The sequence below is a fragment of the Melanotaenia boesemani genome, chromosome 14, assembly GCF_017639745.1.
Source record: "Melanotaenia boesemani isolate fMelBoe1 chromosome 14, fMelBoe1.pri, whole genome shotgun sequence".
Taxonomy (NCBI): domain Eukaryota; kingdom Metazoa; phylum Chordata; class Actinopteri; order Atheriniformes; family Melanotaeniidae; genus Melanotaenia; species Melanotaenia boesemani.
Window position 1 is genome coordinate 29,767,834 of NC_055695.1, and position 18,046 is coordinate 29,785,879.

Sequence of the window (18,046 nt, forward strand, 5' to 3'; positions counted from 1 at the left end):
TTGTACTCAAAGTGTGTTATTTTCGAGTACTAAAAACGTACTTAGTATACTAATGATATGTCATTATTGCTACTTAAGATATACTAAAATACAACTTAGTGTACTTGACTGTACTATTTTGAGACACCATTAAGATCAACTTAAATATACTTAAGTACACTTTCCTCTACTAATACTGTACTTATTTATAATGTTCTTTAGTTCGATTTAAAGTATACTTTAATCAACATCTCAGATTACTATTAATAAATTTAGAATATACTGGAAATGTATTTCTAATGTAATCATAATGTGTTGCCATTGCATTTTAAATACATTTACAAAAATTAAATAAAAATGTAAAAGTTGTACTTAAGTATACTATAGTTCATCTTAATGGTGTCTCAAAATAGTACAGATAATCACACTAAGTTGTACTTTAGTATGTCTAAAGTAGCACTCATGATATATCATTAGTATACTACTATACTACTACTACTATACTTTGCACATCAAAAGTAATATACTTTGAGTACACTAATTATGTGTGCAGAAAGTACACTAGATGTATTTCATTAAAGTACACTTCAACAGTACACAGAAAGTATATTTTTTATATAATTAATTTGAATTTTAAATTACTTTTAAGTAAACATAAAAAATAATTAGAACATACTTGAGATAGAAAAAAAGTTTATTTTTAACATGCACGGCATTACAGGGAAAATGTGCATAATAAAGTACATTTAAGTACATCTTTAAAAACATCTAAAACAACATTTTCAAACAGTTTCTCTTCATCGTAACATTTTTATTCAAATTTGGATCATCTGACCCCAGAGAATTCTTTTTAGTTTTAACAACTTAACTAAAAAACAATAATAAAAGTAAAAAATAAAAAGAAACAATAGCTGTGTAGCACTACCCTGCTAGCTGTGCACTGCAGAGAAGCTAGTAATGACAGGGATGAACATTAAACTGACTCTTGAAACTTTTACATGTGAAACATTGACACAGTTTGTTAAAACTCAAAATGTATGTCCACCAAAAAACAAACAAACAAAAACTATTACAAACAGTTACTGATGTTACTGCTTACTGTTTCTTTTTGCTCACAAAATTCTCATTGTTACATTTTCTCCGAATCACTGCCCTCACATCAGACACATTTGTTCCTGGAAATTCAGCAATAACTGTATCTGTAAAATAGAAAAGGACAAATAAAATGGTGTTACAAATCATGCTTTTCCAGAGTTATCACATTAGCAAGAAGGGGGCATACATACATGAGGACAACCTGAAACATGTTGCTTCTGGCTATGGCCAAGGCAAGGGTAGAGGCATAAAAACAAAATGATAATAAGGAAAAATAGACTTAACCAATACTTACCAACGAGGGCACTCAGCTTTTCCGGATTTAGCTGCTCTTTCGCTGTTCCAGTAGGCCCTGGTTTTCCTGTGAGAGTCGAGGATGCCAAAACATCCCGCCCAAAGATGAGCACAGCTAAGTCCTGTGTGAACAGGGACATTCTTGTTCGGTTTAGTCTTAGGAAACAGTTTTTGCTGATCTGCACCCCCGTGTTGCCCAAGGAAATCTGTGTCCAGGAAATAGAGTTAGTCAATTATTAGAAATGGTATTAGGAAAGCATTTCTTAAAAGACAAAGCCGAACTATTGAATGCCAAATATTAGTTGAGTTCTAATTTCTGCAAGTGGTCTTCAATGAATTAAAGTATAATTTCTGAACAACTGCATGCTGAAATGGAAAAAAACAGTTTCTATCAAATACAGTTCGTGCAAAATGTGGGTCGAGACTACAGAGACAAAACTGCTAACAGTCAAGTAGTTTACAACAATTTTGGATGAAATGTTTCCTGTAATAAAAAGGCAGTATTTACAAAACGTGTATAAATGCAAAACATACCATTTCTGGAGCTGGACTGGAAGAACCAGAACTTGTACTGTCAGTGTCCATGACAGGTGGCATTCTCTTCATGGTTGTAATAAGATCTCTGACACACTTGACTAAGGCTGGAATTTCTGCATTAAGGAAAAAAAACACAAGTCACAGATATATGAGAGATAAGACTCCTATCGATACAATTACTGACAAAAAAAAAAACATAAGCAATTCTTCTTTGTATGAATACCTTTCAGAGCATCCATCACGTCCTGTTGCATGTCAACACTGGATCTGGACTGATCCATCAGGACACTCTCCTCTTCACTTTCCCCTTGGCCCAGGTCCTGCATAAATGAAAATGTCAACAATGCTATGTTAGTATGACTCACCTGGGGTCTCATTTATAACCGTTGCGTACGCACAAAACGAGGCTGAAAGTGGCGTACGTGACTTTTCACGCCAAGGTTGTGATCTCTAAAAAACAAACTTGACGGGAGAATGTGCGCAGCTCTAAGCTAACTCTGACCCATGCGTACTTATTTTGCGTCGGGCTGATGTTTCAGAAACATATTCTTAGAATCTAATTTAATCACCACCATCTCTCCGTCATATTGTCCACTCCCAGAGCGCAGGAGGAAAGGACAGCGTGGCTGTATGGAATAAATGCATGGTGTAAAATAACTATATGTTCCTGTGATACTGTGTGAACATATAATCCAGAGTCAATTAAATCTCAAAGCCTGGAAAAAAATTCCAGTAATCGTTCGCACAATTGTTACATTCTGTTTTCTTGTAGGAGAAGTGTCAACTGATTATTCAAAGTTTTATCAATTGGTCTAATTACTGTAATTTACAAATTACTAATTACTGTACTGTGAACTGTACTGTACACTTTGAAAGACGCAGAGACTCTTATTCATGCCTTTGTAACTTCAAGGTTAGATTATTGTAATGTGCTTTTATCTGGGCTGCCCAAAAAGAGCATTCGTGGTCTGCAATTAGTCCAAAACGCAGCAGCCCGTTTGCTGACTGGACTATCCCGCTATGAACATGTTAGCCCTGTATTGGCCTCTCTTCATTGGCTCCCTGTTCGGGTCAGAGCCGATTTCAAGGTGCTGTTGTTCACTTACAAAATTTTAAATGGTCTTGCTCCAGTCTATATGTCAGACCTTGTTAAGACTTATGTACCTGTACGACCTTTGCGCTCCCAGACGATTGATTATCTGAGTGTCCCAAAGGTGAATAAAAAAAACAGCAGGTGAGCGGGCTTTTTCCTTCCGCGCACCTATTTTGTGAACAGTCTTCCCTTGGACATCAGGCAGTCATGTTCAGTTGAGGTCTTTAAAGCCAAGCTTAAGACCCACTTGTATACTGTCACGTATGAGTAGGTGTTTTTGCCTTTTCTTTCATTCATTTCTGAATTGTTGTTATTGTTGTGTCTGTTTTCACATGTTTTTTAACCTTCTGTAACTGTACAGCACTTTGATGGAAAATGCTCTATAAATAAAAATTATTATAATTATTTTTATAAATGTATAAATACAGTGGAAAGCCCTGTGCGTAATTCTGCACCGTGGCACCGCTGGAGGAGAAAGGAGAGAGAGTAAGACCATAATGAATGGTTAATAACTCGTTTCAGATTAGAACTGTTGTCACTGTTGTAACTATGTGCCGAACCGGGTCCAGCATGTGAGAGGGCAGCGCACTGAAACAACACCGCGTGAGATCTGTGCCGCTGACACCGTTAACAGCATTTCAGTCAAATTATGTCATTTTCCGTGATATTCAGTGTTAAAAAGTAGATTCCGTTTTTATTGCTCATTTCCGCGATTCCGTCTGCAATTCTGTGATCGCGGAAACAATAGGGCCCTAATTCTAGTTTTATTTCTTGTGTTTTGTAAATACTTACAGTTGATTCTGAAGCCTGAGGTGGGTCAAATAAGTCCACATTGGTGTCTATGTCTGTATCAACATCACTTGTCAAGGAGGTGGAGGTTGTTGGATTTCTTCTCAGCAGCGAGGATTTCAGTTGGGAAAGGGCTCTGTCTCTTGCAGCTTTTGTCATCTTCGGCTTCTTAAACAAAGGGCAGAAAAAGTAAAATGTTAAACTGCAAAGGCAAGAGGGGTAAATATCCATCTTTGTAGATGTTTGTAGAATCTATCACCTACTGTACAGCTTATTAAGGTATTGTCAGACCATATTTCACTAGAGTAACAGTACTCACTACTCACAATTTTATCTTTTAATATCATACAATGTGTCAGTATTTCAAAACTAACACAGCTGGAGTGCCACAAGCCACTTCTGCAACTGCACTGCTGTCAAACCTAAAGCCACTTATAAAGGAAAATATGTCTTATCCTCCCACAATATTCCCTTATTCCCGTAAATACTTACATTTGTTTGAAAAACTTGTGATGGGTCAATCTGTGTTTCATCTTCATCTGAAGTGAGACTGGAAGTTGCAGTAATTCTTTTTTTCTGTACAGAAGAGAAAGAATGTATTACATGACAACAACATATGAACTTTACCATAGACGCTTTCTGGTGAAGAGATTTTTTAGAAAAACATTTCAACTAAAAAACATCATAGTATTACAGTGTCATAAATTCATTAACGATTTTATGTGTTACAATTAAAAATACTATTTGAGTTTAACTAGTTTACTAGTTAACAATAGTGAATTTATTCCAGTGCATGATCATCTATCTGTTCACGATACTTCAGTTACAGTCGATGCAACAGCCTGTATAAACAGTTTTTTAACATTAGAGGCAGATTTGGATGCACATTGAGGAGCCTCTTGAAATAAACGCTGGTCAGTCAGTTTAGTTTAACTTAATTTAAAATATTTTTTATATTTTGCATATATGTAATAAATTCATGCCATCATATATATGCAAATTAGCACATGACGTTATCTAGAGACATCCAGGACTTTTCCTGCAGGCTTTTGCTACTTCCCACTGAAAATAGTTGGCAACACTGTTATCGACTTTGTTATGGACAAAATTGGATGCCGTCAGAACTATCTATAAAATTAGTGGTATTGTGGCATCCCTAGTTGCAACACAATATAACTATTAATTAAAGTGTGTTTTCTAAAGAAACTACCAACACAAGCAACAAAAATAACCTTTGGTTTGCTTCCATCACGTGTTGTGGTACATGGTGTGGTCCTTCTCCTTGCAACTGCCATGTGCCAGATGTCCTCATCCTTGAGGAAGGCTTCTTTTTTCCCCATCAACTCCTTGTAGTTGTCTGTAACCACAACCATACATCAGACAAACTATCAAAACCATGTTTTTTTTCCCTCTTTTGCTCAATATTTTAGGTATTTTGTATGTCTCGTGAAATGCACCACAGTCAATCTAATATTATACACAAGTCACTTTAAGTCTTTTTTATAAACATAGTTACATAAAAATTAAATTACATACAAGGTTAACGTTAACAATCATTAGCATGAGCCCCTGGCAAATTATTCACTAACACTAACAGCACTAACAGTAGGCTAGTGGCTGGCAAGTGCTAGCATAACAAATTTGTACCAACAATTTTTTTCTTTTTATTTTCTTTACAGTGGGCAATTTTGCTAAACATTCTCCACACAGCACGCTCACAAATGTTCACACAAAATCTCATCTGAAGTTGCAGAAGTTACTAAGTTAGCACCATTTACGCTAGCATTAGCTGCCGTCTGCCGCTAACAGCTAGCTAGCTAGTTATTAGCTAATGCAGCTTGTGAATGATAAGTTTGCCTATTATCTTGTTGAACTTAGTCATTAGTAGAAAGAACAGTTATTCAAAAGATATTTTACACCATGTACGAGCAATACAAACCTCCGAGTACGAGCAATACAAACCTCCGAGTAAGAGCAGTTTCGCGGCCACCTTGTTTTTAGGTGCTTTCCTGGTGCCCCAGCACACTTGTATCCATCCGTCTTCACTGGAGAGGTCCGGCCGTTTTAATACCTGAACGAGCTGCTGTCTGTACTGAGGTGTCACAATGTCAGTACTTTCGACGTGAATTGTGTTGTCCCTAAAATAAAACATCCCGAACTTGAACTGCGCCATTGTAACTCAACTGCGACAACGCTTCCCTCAGCATCTACTGTACATTCAAGTGCGTTGCATTCGGGGGTAACCAATCAGCGGCAGCACAGCGCCACGAGTACTTTAGGGTCAATTGGGAAAATGTCCACCACATTCAAATTTTCCATTTTGACATTGAAAATGGTCTGTCAGACGCAGACGTTCTTGCAAAAAAAAATATATATATAATTACATTTTTTTTTAAAGTCTGTGTACACCGTAATGTCCATGCACGCATGCGCACGTTTACGATGACGTTTTATCCAGGACACTGCGCGCGCCCTCTGCACTTTACTTTACCCATGGATGTATTTTAGCGGGCTTAGAGAAACCGCCCGCAGACATGGCACCCAAAAGACATTACAAAGAATATCTGCTGAATGAGTCGAGCCAACCTTCAAAGGCAACCAAATACAGACGGCTAGCAAAGGAGAACGAGGTATTTGAGCTTTCACATTTATTATCAACAACAGCAGTGATTATAGAATAAGATGAATAATTCTTCATTTTAAACGCAAGAACTGTCTTGTTCATTGCAGAATACTTTAAACTGCAGAGGAAATTACAAGAAATACCTCAGTGCATCCTGTACAACTAACAATAGAGGAGTCTTGAAAGAGGTAGACCATTTTTTTCATTTGCAACAATATGAATTGCAGATAGTGTTACATGCAAGTTGACATTGCAACTGCTCTCCCCAGATTCCACTTTCAAATAACGGTGAACGAACATATTCTCTGGAGGAATATCCAGGAGACAATCCCACAACTAACAAACAGGTAAAAACAGTGATCATTATGTTTTATGTTTCCATTCTGAAATAAAATGAAGGGGTTCACAAAATACATATTACTTTCCTCTAAAGCTTTTATTCATCCATAATTTTATTTATGTTTATCATACCCTAAATGTTTACAGTATTATAGTTAAATAAATCGATGTGCTGTCTCATGATCAGAATGTTCCCGATGAGGGCCTTGTTGCAGAAGGACCAAGCGGTCAGTCATCTTTAGAATGTTTGAGAGGAAAGCATCTTGTCACTCCAATAACAGAGCATCTGCTTCAGGACAGACCAAACAGAGATTCATCAGAGGTATTAAAATACCAGCAATTGAAATTGTAGATATTAATTGCTGTGTTGTACTATATGTATAGTTTCTGTATAATAGTCATTTCAATTAAATTAAACGTGATGAAAATAATGATTGTCCTAGCCTCTATAGTGTATTTCCTTAAAATGAGACACATACATGTATTATTGTCATTAATACTTCACTTGAGAATTTCCATGTATTATATCTTCATTATATGCAGCCTGCCGGAGAGGGGGTCTCCAGAAATACCCACCCAGTGCTAGAATTGCCACCCTCCACCTACTCACACTGCACTTTTCAATTTTGTGGGGATCAACAAGATATGCAAATCGGACCAGAAGCACAGGTACTATAGTTACAAGTTACTAGTTTTATTTTTATCCTAAAAACAACCCCTTTAATTGATACAGAAAATGTGAATAGAGTACTTTTTATTTTTCTAAACCGACGTCTACAAATAGTAATATAGGCTACCGATAATAAACATGTATTGAAAGTGAACACCAGCAAGGTCTCATTTGGTCACAGAATTATAACTACAGTGTACATATAACTATTTAAAAGTATGATTGCATTATTCATTCATGTTTAATTTACATTGTGATTCAAGCAAATTAGTAGTTCCACATGAGGCTAACAAAGTTTCTAACAGGTGGCTGACTTATAGCCTACATTGGCACTTGATGGCTACAGTTCTTCAGTATGTGAAGCTGTAGTCACCATTTTCCTGGATATTATCCATCTGTTAGATCTTCACTGCACATATAATGCAAATGTGGCTTAACTTGCTTAATGTGACTTAAATCTGATGTTTTTTATTCCGCCAATACAACAATTTTGTTTTTTATTAAGCATTATTATGCAGTTTTGGCTTAATGTTTGAACTCACTGTCTTGATAGAAACAGATGCCCTGTCTTGCATCCACCCAAGGATTAGTGCTTTTCAGTATTCTTGTTTCTGATTTGTTAATAGAGTTAATTTGTTTTCTAGGTTTGGGCAAGGAGTTACACATTTTGTATATTTACTGAATACAGGCACTACATTCATCCTTTCCCCTGAAATCACATCAGTTTTATATGAAGCTAGTGTATATTCCATTTGCATAACTCTCTGCTAACAACCCCAGAAGGCAACATGGCAAATTCTTTAAATGTAAAAACTACCATATGACTTGTAGTACCTACCACTTATCTTTTGGAGCACTAGTATTGTTTTATATGTCAAAACTATAAAGGAAATGAAAATGAAAATATTTATGCTTCCATTTATATTTTGCCAGGACATGTTAGAGAAGCAACCAGGATGCAATGTGCCTGCTACTCCAACTGATCAGCAAGAGACACCAAACCAACAGGTTATTAACATGTATTATTGTACATTATGTTTTCTCTGTAAATCTGTAAGCAATCTTTTTTAATGCAGATGAATGTAACAGTTTTCTACAGTATCTTGTCTTTTTTATGTCTTCGCAGGCAGAGACATTTTTGTTGGATGGAGATGATCCAGCGTATCCTGGAGCTCCACTGACAAAGGGACAAAGTTTAATCTTACTGATGTCTTATGTACTAAGGCACAATGTGACAGGTGTGGCACTGGAACATCTACTGAAGATTGTTAATGAACATTTCCCTGGAATGGTACCAGTAACCACATACCTTTTTCACAAAGCTTATGGACAATATGGAAATTATGTCCCCCATTTTTACTGTCCAGCATGTGAAAACTACTTGGGGGTAAATAATACCAGTGAACTACAGTGTGGAGCTTGTAATGCAGTAACTGATTCAGAGAGCTGTCTCAAAAGTGGGTGTTTCTTTCTAGTGCTTAGTTTGGATTCACAAATCAAAACATTGCTTGAACAAAACCAAAGTTTAAAAAAAGACTGGCAATGTGCAGATGTCATGTCAGATATACAGTGTGGAGAAGAGTACCATAAACTCAAAGAATCAGGTGAATTAGGTGAGGATGACATAACTTTAATTTGGAACTGTGATGGAATTCCAGTTTTCAGGAGTTCAAAGTATCAAATTTGGCCCATTCAGTGCCAGGTTATAGAACTTGAACCTAAAGAACGGAAGGCAAATATCTGTCTTCCTTGTCTCTGGTTTGGCGAGAAGAAGCCAAACTTCTTAACATATTTGAAGCCATTTGTTGATGAACTGCAAATTTTAGAACAAAATGGTATTAAATGGAAGGACTCAGCAAATGTACAACATGTCTCCAAAGTGTATGCTCTGATATGCAGTTCAGATTCAGTTGCTCGCCCACTTCTAAGAAACACCAAACAGTTTAATGGCTTTTATGGATGTGATTTTTGTTACCATGTTGGTGGTGGTCCTTACACAAACAAAGGCCCAAAACCACATCTTAGAACTGAAGCTAAGCATTTTGATCACGCAATGGCTGCAACACCAGACAGTCCAGTAATGGGAGTAAAAGGACCTTCACCATTAATGAAACTCACAAAGTTTCAAATGATAAATGGATTTGTTCCAGAGTATCAGCATTGTGTCTGCCTTGGTGTGACAAGGCAATTAGCAAAACTGTGGTTTGACTCAAGAAATCATGACAAAGAGTGGTACTTAGGAGCAAAATCAGACCGCATTGACAAAGAGCTCATTGCAATTCAACCCCCTGTTGAGATAACAAGAGTACCACGATCTGTTGCAGACAGAAAATATTGGAAAGCATCAGAGTGGAGGTCATTCCTGTTATTCTATTGCCTGCCTTTACTGAATGGGGTCTTACTAAAGAAGTTCTGGAACCACCTTTTTCTGTTTGTGTTCGCTATGCACATTCTTTTGGGAGAAAAGGTGAAACGCTGTGATATTGAAGTAGCTGAAAGAGCTCTCAAGAAGTTCTCACTGCAGTTTGAGAAGTTATATGGTGCAGCAAATATGACATTTAATGTCCATCTTCTGACACACCTTGCAGCAAGTGTTAGGAACTGGGGCCCTTTGTGGGCCACATCAACCTTTTCCTTTGAATCATTTAATGGCACTTTGTTACAGTACTTCAATGGGACAACACATGTTCCAGAGCAAATAGTTAAAAGGTTTCTTTGCTGGAGGAGTCTAACACAAAAAGCCGAAAAGTACATGGTAGATGCTAATGAAGGGGTGAAATGCATTTTTTCACATCTCCTAAACAGCAATGTATCAAGTTCTAATTCATCTACCCTGAATGAAAATGTCAGGGTTTTTGGTAATCCCTGTCATCACAAACTGTCAGCATTAGAAAAACTTGCTATCAAAGACTTGCTAAGTGTTACAGTCGAACACTGTGTTTGTTTTCACCGTTTCATTGTAAAAGGCGTACTGTATCATTCCAGCAGTAACAGAAGTCTAAAAAAAAGGATCAACTCAACAGTGGAGTTACAGGATGGAAGATTATGTAGAATTCTTTGCATGTCAGTATTCAGAGCAGGCGATTTGTCATTGCACTGTATATTGGTAAAGGAGCTTGTGAAGACTGAGGGACAGCTCTGCAAGGATAGTCAACTGAACATTGCTTCCACTTTTATGTCTGAGGTGTCAGAATCTAGGAATGTTTATGCGGTGCCCACTGACCTGTTCCACAGGAAATGTGTTTTGATCCAATCAAGAGACAAACAATATGTTATTCCTCTACCAAATAATGTAGAGAGAGATTAAATAGTTACTGGGGAAGTTAGAGAAAAATTGCTGAAACCACTGCCAAATTGTAAGAAATAGGGATTACATATCAGTGTGTATTCTTGGTGTGCCTTAAAACTAGTGGACAATGTCCAAAAATGGCAACTTCAGAGGATTAAGTCTGTAAAAATGATAAGGCATACATGGGCAAGCACACAAAGACTGTGCTGTTAAACAGTTAGTATAACAGTTGTGGTATAACAAAACACAAACAAAATTGTAGGGGTGAATACTTTTGCAAGGCACTGTACCTGGCCTCAAAATGTTGAACTTTAACAGACTGTTTTCATGCAAAATCAAAGACTTTCAAAGGATTAATTTTTCTGTCAAGCAGCAAAGCAAATTTCCTGTTATCTACACATCTTAATATGTTCATAAGTGTAATGTGTTTTCTGATTGCTGTCAAATGTAAGTGAAACAATCCAAGCTTTGGAATATGTACTTTCCATGTGATGATAAGAAATACACAAGGTTGTACTGTTTTCTTATTAGAAATACTGGTGACTACTGCATTATATAAAAGCACATGGTCAATTGAAAGGAACTCTGTTGTTGATGTTCATGTTTATTCAAAACTCACCATTACATTTGGAGAATGGATGGATCTTTAAATATTGCATAAAAACAACTGTGCTGTTGAAATAGTCCAAATACTTTATAACACTAATTGCTAACATTTTAAAATTGAAATAGAAAAGTAAGGATATTTTTTCAATTAGAAAAGGTATTGTTACATAACAGCATTGTTGCATTTTGCTGGTAAAATACATTATTTTAAAATATTGAAGAGAAAAGGTCAGCTGCAGAAATTAACTGTTATTGTACATTATTTTAAAATGATCTTAGCACACTAAAAGAAATGGCTACATACTGATGAATTTGTTCTGGTTTATAGTGTACTTATCAAGAATACACTAATTTACCACTGAAGTAGTATTCAATTATTAATATACTTATTTTAAGTGCACTTTAACACTGCTGTGCTAACAATGATATAAAAAAAAGTATTATAAAAGTGAACTTATTGAAAGGGTGCTAAAAGTGCACTTGATAAAAGTAGATGCAAATACACTGACATTAAACTTATATTTAACACATTCGAAGTACATAATAAGTAAATATACTAATAAAACACTTATATATATTTCAGTGTTAGTATATTTTATATGAATATACTTAATATGAATTTAAGTATTAGTACTACATAGTGTACTTTATCTAAGTAAACTGAAGTACTACTGAGGGAATAATATATTTTTAATTAATACATTTATAATATATTTTTGGTTTACTTTATTTTAACACATAAAGTCAAAATGTGCTAGAAATGTACTTTCTGAAAATTAAGTACATTTTTAGTACATTAAAGTATATTACTTTTTTACCTGGGCAGGACTAAAGAACTTTTACAGCTTGTCATTTATAGATTTCTACCTGCTGCAGTGGCTGAGCCTCCCCGGGAAGGAAAAGCAGCCCCAAGGCTCATTGTAAGAGCTAATCTCGGACAACCACCACTGCGGTTTAGAGACAATTAAAGTTGCAGTGACTGCAACACACGACAGTGGGAGGATGTAATAAGGTGGTTCATTTTGGTTTTCTTCTGTTGTGTTTGTTTTTGGTTTTTCTTTTTGACATGTTTTGTTGACTTTTCCTTGTAATTCAGTTGCATGCTTTGTTTCAAAGTGAGGTTGTGTGTTTAGTGTCATTTACTTTTTTTCTGTTCCACCTATGATCATGATTAGTGAGTATTAACTGCAGATGTTGCGATTTTGGGTGATGGCTCGGATAGCCAATTACTTTTAAGAAGTTTGGGGCGGTGAGAGGGTAGCAGGGTGAGAGGGTAGCAACAGTGAGCAACAACAGCTACAGCGTTAAAAGAAGGGAGCAACAAACCGCGGATGGGCAGGGTAGAGAGACTGCCCAGTTATGCGAGCAATGCTTCTCAAAGAACTGCATTGTTTACAGGTTATTGAGAGAGAACCAGATACTGTTGCCAGCTCACATTACAGGGACACCTCAAGGAGGACGAGTTGCTACAGAGTCAGGCCAAGTTACCAGTACTGGAAGAAATGGTTGATCCTCCAAGCCCAGTAGGGCCATGCTGACCGAGGACCATTTTATCTATTTTAGCCATCTGCTGGGACTTTTATGGATTTTCCTTTTAACTGTTTTAAAGGGATTTGTTTATGTATGGCTTAACCTTTATTTTTTAATCCTTTTGTATCACTGAATTTAGTCAAATCATCTTATTGCTTCCTCTTGGTGTTACAGTGTTGCTCTCTGCTCAGTCCTTTTTAACCTGTGGTTTTAAAATTAAAGTGGTATGATCCAGCCAGGGTCACAGAAGTTGCTCTCCAATCCATCCACATATGTTTCATGTTCAGTGCAGCCACAGCTCAGGAGTCTGCTCAGTGCTTTTACAGAATCTCCACTGACCTGTGGAGGATAAAAACACTCAGGGACCCCGCATCATCGTCCGGCAGCCCAAACTCTGACCGATACAAAAAAACATTTGACAGAAACAAAACACAGATCTCTTTGGTTTCCCAGCGTATGCCTGGGGAGCATGTGAGATGAAGATTCGGCTTGAAAGATGATATGTATAAAACATGAGCAGACTCACAGAGTGAGGTGAGCACTAAGCATTGCCTTGGAGAACAGACTAAATATAATGTGTATGTCTGATTTATGACCCTCTAACCTTTTAACCTGAAGATTTGAAGGTGCTACAGTATACTCCATATCAAATAATTTAAAGTCAGTGGTGTTTACACTTTGCAAATTTATTTTCCTCTTGCTTCCTTTCCAGAGAAAACAAAACAGATTATTCAATAGACAATGCTTTTAACAAGATAGTTAAGAGTTCAGCTTCCATTCTTAAAGCAGCATCTCTCAATATACAGCATGTACATCTTATTAGTCAATGAGAAAGTCTTAAAAAAGGGAAAAGCAACTATAGAAACACACGGGAACAACCTGTGATTTCTATGTTAGGATAAAAACATTACGCTCATTAGAGGAATCTCATGTGAAGTCTTAGAAACTCAGAGGATATGGGTTAAGTGAGCTGACATGTACACGGGAAAACACATTACTATTTCAGCTGCTGTTGCTGCTTCCATGCTGCTCTGCAACAATTTTGAGTTACCCTCTACCCCTGCTCTGAATTGTTAATGATTTCTTCAAATGCAAGCTGGTATTGTGCTCACTTTTCCCCAAGAAGGTGGCACATTCCAAGATGTAAAGCCGACATTAATCCACAAATTAGGTTTTCCACTGGCAGCATGCGTGGATATTGTGAGAATTGGGAAATGTGCTGACAACATGTACTCTTAAACAAGAAATCACAAACCACCGGACTAGATCTTTAAATAACTTTGATCCTGTGTTTTTTCTTTAAAATAAAAAACCCAGGATTTAATAATTTACCATGGAGCTGAGGAGCATGGGAGACATGTGGCAGTTGAGTAAAAACAAAACTAAAGACACAGAATTCGTGATCACCCTCAACAGGACATGAAAATTCTCGAGGATGCTGGATGGATGTAATGCTTTATGTAAAGATTTTCACTTTTATTTATATTATTTAAAAGAGAGCCTTCCACACAACCTGTTGGATGTAAAGTTAGTCATCAAAAAGCCATTAAACATTTAGGCTTCATATCTAAAGTTACATTTCTGCCAAATGTTGCAAAATTTTAACTGAGCCCTGGACTCTGTGACCTTTGTTTTATTCCCTGGGTGTCAAATAGCTGTTTTTGCTAAAGCTTCAGCCATCTACAAGATGCTCACACTGTTGTCTGGAAGCAGTTCCAAACATTTTGGTGGCAGCAGTATTAGACTTTTACAGCAAACCTTCTTAATGATGGAGCCATAAACATGACATTTGAGTTAAAAAAAGTTCAAAAGAAATGTTTTTTCTTTCTTGTTTTCATTCTCACACCCTTAATTTAACATTACATTTGCTGCTTGGTGAGGTGTAGCTATCACAAATATTTTATGGGTTGACACAAGATTATCTGCTGGTTAGGTTGAGAAAGAACAGCAACTCAATTTAAGAATGGCTTGGTTCTTGGTTAGCTTTGGTAAGACATTGTGGTCAGGGTTTAAAAAACACTTTAAAACATTACTAAAGCACATTGAATAATAATGTGGAATTACAGTGTTTAACTGGATGATCTGAAAACAAACATTTCACTCTAATTTTTGTGTTGAGGGTCCAGAGAGTCCTAACTCTTGTATAGTTGGTGTTGTTGAAAGCAACCAACTAATCTGACTAACCCTTAAAAAGAAGAAAAAAACAGTTAAAATAACTGGTAATGAATTAAAAGAAAATAAATTATCATTAAATTAAATTAATATAAACACACTGGCCGATCCATGAATATGTTCAGCATGGAAATGTAAGAAGACATTATTGGAGGTAGAAAGTGAAAAGAAAAAAAAGAAAGGGACAGAAGAGTCAAGATAAGACTGTCTTTTCCTGGCTGGAGAGAGCTCACAGTACAGGCAGGATGCAAGATGGATGCCGAATTAACCAATGAAAGGGAGCACGTCGCTGGAAAAAATAGTAAAAGTTCTGTGGTGCATTTTTGATCAACTTCTGGGTGATTAGCGGCTCTAGACACAGCCATTAAATATTTTATTGCTAGTAAATTAAATGTTAGGTCTCATTTGTCTCTCTAGCTGCTAAATTCAGCATTTTCAATGCACTAGCTAGTTGCTAACTTATTATCAACTTAATCTATCGTCTGCTTGAAGGCAGGTAATTGACATCAGCTTTATTAGATGTTTATTAAATAAGCTTCATTATTCACATGAAAATAAAGACAACTTAATATTGTTGAGTCTTAAACTGTGAGTATAGCACCAAAAAAGTGAGCTAAAATTCTTGGAAATACAGCTCCTTTGTAGATGGACTAAAACATCTAATTAACTTATTTATATACTAGCAGACCATAATTTAAAGAAGGCTTGAGGGGAGCTAGATAATGGGGTTACTAACAGCAGGTTCAATATATATATATATATATATATATATATATATATGCTTTTTTTAACTATATGTTTCACATCAGGCTACTGTGTTTTTATCCTTTCTAAGTTCTGTCTATAACATCACAACACTTTGCTAAAACTTTTACTGAAACTACTAAAATGTGTCGCTCCCTGGTTAAGTTTAGGTAATGGCTACTCTTGTTTTGTTTTGGGGGGTTTGAACAGCAGCCTTTCTGTGTGGAGATTGCATGTTCTCCCCATGAAAGAATGAAATGAAAAATACTTTATTATACCCTCCTTTTCATTATCTACATTCTTCCGCTTGGTTACATTTTTCACAGACACAATATTAATTTTCATTGCTACGTGGACGACACGTACCTCTACCTCTCTACCAAACCATCCTTTTCACTTCCACCAACCTCCCTTACCAGCGGCCTGTCTGTGTGGAGTCTGCATGTTATCCCCATGTATGCATGGGTTCTCTCTGGGTACTCCGTATTCCTCCCACCATCCAAAGACATGCATGTTAGGTTAATTGGTCACTCTAAATTCTCCCTAGGAGCGAGTGTGAGTGGTTGTTTGTCTTTCTATGTTGGTCCTGCGATGGACTGGTGACCTGTCCAGGGTGTACCCTGCCTCTTGCCTACTAATTCCTGGGATAGGCTCTAGCTTTCCTGCGACCCTAGATTGGATTAAGCAATATTAAAAATGGATGGATCTTGTTACAGTTCACCCCCATGGACTTCTTGTTGATATTTGACTTTCAGTTGCTCCCACAATCAATAGAAGTTGTATTTTTTAACGTCAATATTAGTAATTTGCCTCTTTTAACTAGAGTAGGGTCCAGGTGGGCAGAAAATTGTCCACTATCTCCTACTATTGAGAAATGTGGTGCATGTGTGGGGTCCAGATGGGGTTTTAAGGCAAGGCAGTTTATTTGTATAGCACATTTCATGTACAGGACAATTCAAAGTGCTTTACATTAAACATTAAAAGAATAACAGATGGTGCAAAGAAAGCATTCAGAAGTAGTAAAAGGCAGCAACAAAAAGCAAAAATAACAAAATCATAAATTACATTAAAATGATTACAAGCAAGATAAGTTAAAATGTTTGGATAGAGATTTCATGCATAGGCACATGAGAAAATAAATGTTTTTAACCTGGATTTAAAAATGTCTACATTTGGGGAAAGTTTAATCTCCACTGGCAGTTTGTTCCACTTGTTTGCAGCATAACAGCTAAATGCTGCTTCTCCATGTTTAGTCTGGACTCTGGTCTGGACTAGTTGACCAGAGTCTTTGGATCTAAGAACTCTGCTAGGTTTATATTCTCTGAACATATCACAGATGTATTCTGGGCCTAAACCATTCTGGGATTTGTAAACAATCAGAAGGGTTTTAAAATCTATTCTGTGACTGACTGGAAGCCAGTGTAAAGATTTCAAAACTGGTGTGATGTGTTCAGATCTCTTAGTCCTGGTTAAAACTCTAGCAGCAGCGTTCTGGATGAGCTGCAGATGTTTAATGCTCTTTTTAGGAAGTCCTGTTACAGTAATCCAGCCTACTGGAGATGAATGCATGGATGAGTTTCTCTTGGTCTTTCTGGGAGACTAAACTTTTAATTCTGTTGATGTTTCTGAGCTGGTAAAAAGCTTCTTAGTGAAGCTTTGATGTGGCTGCTAAAGGTCAGGTCTGAGTCTATCAACACTCCAAGGTTACGAACTTGGTTGGTGATTTTAAGAGCCCGAGTCTCCAGGTGTTTACCAATGTTGACCCTCTTCTCTTTGCTACCAAACAGAATAATCTCAGTTTTGTCTTCATTTAATTGTATAAAATTCTCCGTCATCCAGGTGTTTATTTGCTCCAGACACTGACACAATAAGTCTATTGGACTGCAGTCATCTGGTGACAGAGACACATAAAGTTGTGTATCATCTGCATAACTTTGATAATTAATGCTATAGTTCTGTAATAATTAACCCAAAGGGAGTATATACAAGTTGAACAGAAGGGGTCCAAGGACTGACCCCCTGGGGGACTCCACAAGTCATGGCGACTCGCTCAGATTCATAGCTGCCAATCGTAACTCCAACTGAGATCCAACAGAACCAGGACTGATACTTGACCAGAATTAGTATTCAACCCAATGTCATTTAACACTTTGACCAGAGCTGTTTCAGTGCTGTGATGAGGTCGGAAGCCGGACTGAAATTTATTAAGATTTCCACTTTCATTTAAAAAGTCATTAAGCTGGTGAAATACAACTTTCTCAATAATCTTGGAAATAAAAGAGAGGT

General features: G+C 36.8%; 2 protein-coding genes across 3 annotated transcripts; one reads left to right on the forward strand and one right to left on the reverse strand.

Annotated features, from left to right (window-relative positions):
- Positions 1-725: 725 nt before the first annotated feature.
- LOC121653408 lies at positions 726-5,960 on the reverse strand. Of its 2 annotated transcripts, none has more exons than XM_042006883.1 (8): positions 5,750-5,960; positions 5,020-5,144; positions 4,280-4,363; positions 3,791-3,952; positions 2,129-2,225; positions 1,903-2,018; positions 1,370-1,574; positions 726-1,178 (listed from the first exon to the last, which is right to left on the reverse strand). In XM_042006883.1, exons 1-8 carry the CDS (start codon positions 5,958-5,960, stop codon positions 1,075-1,077), a joined length of 1,104 nt encoding a protein of 367 aa, XP_041862817.1. In that variant the 3' UTR covers positions 726-1,074. The 2 variants fall into 2 exon arrangements, with proteins under 2 accessions (XP_041862817.1, XP_041862816.1); XM_042006882.1 differs by having other exon boundaries at positions 3,791-3,955.
- Positions 5,961-6,321: 361 nt separating this feature from the next.
- Positions 6,322-11,844, forward strand: LOC121653392. The gene is made up of 7 exons (XM_042006851.1): positions 6,322-6,417; positions 6,518-6,598; positions 6,680-6,757; positions 6,937-7,071; positions 7,293-7,418; positions 8,353-8,427; positions 8,546-11,844. The coding sequence occupies exons 1-7, from the start codon at positions 6,322-6,324 to the stop codon at positions 10,724-10,726; spliced, it is 2,772 nt and encodes a 923-aa protein (XP_041862785.1). The 3' UTR covers positions 10,727-11,844.
- Positions 11,845-18,046: the final 6,202 nt, after the last annotated feature.

Excerpts from the sequence above, each read along its gene's own strand:
- LOC121653408 (XM_042006882.1), bottom strand. The coding sequence starts at position 5,960 with ATGGCGCAGTTCAAGTTCGGGATGTTTTATTTTAGGGACAACACAATT. Across the intron at positions 2,226-3,790 it reads CTCAGGCTTCAGAATCAACT|GACCTGGGCCAAGGGGAAAG; the intron begins GTAAGTATTTAC and ends TCATTTATGCAG. Across the intron at positions 1,575-1,902 it reads CCAGTCCAGCTCCAGAAATG|ATTTCCTTGGGCAACACGGG; the intron begins GTATGTTTTGCA and ends TCCTGGACACAG.
- LOC121653392 (XM_042006851.1), top strand. The coding sequence starts at position 6,322 with ATGGCACCCAAAAGACATTACAAAGAATATCTGCTGAATGAGTCGAGC. Across the intron at positions 6,599-6,679 it reads ATAGAGGAGTCTTGAAAGAG|ATTCCACTTTCAAATAACGG; the intron begins GTAGACCATTTT and ends TGCTCTCCCCAG. Across the intron at positions 6,758-6,936 it reads ATCCCACAACTAACAAACAG|AATGTTCCCGATGAGGGCCT; the intron begins GTAAAAACAGTG and ends TCTCATGATCAG.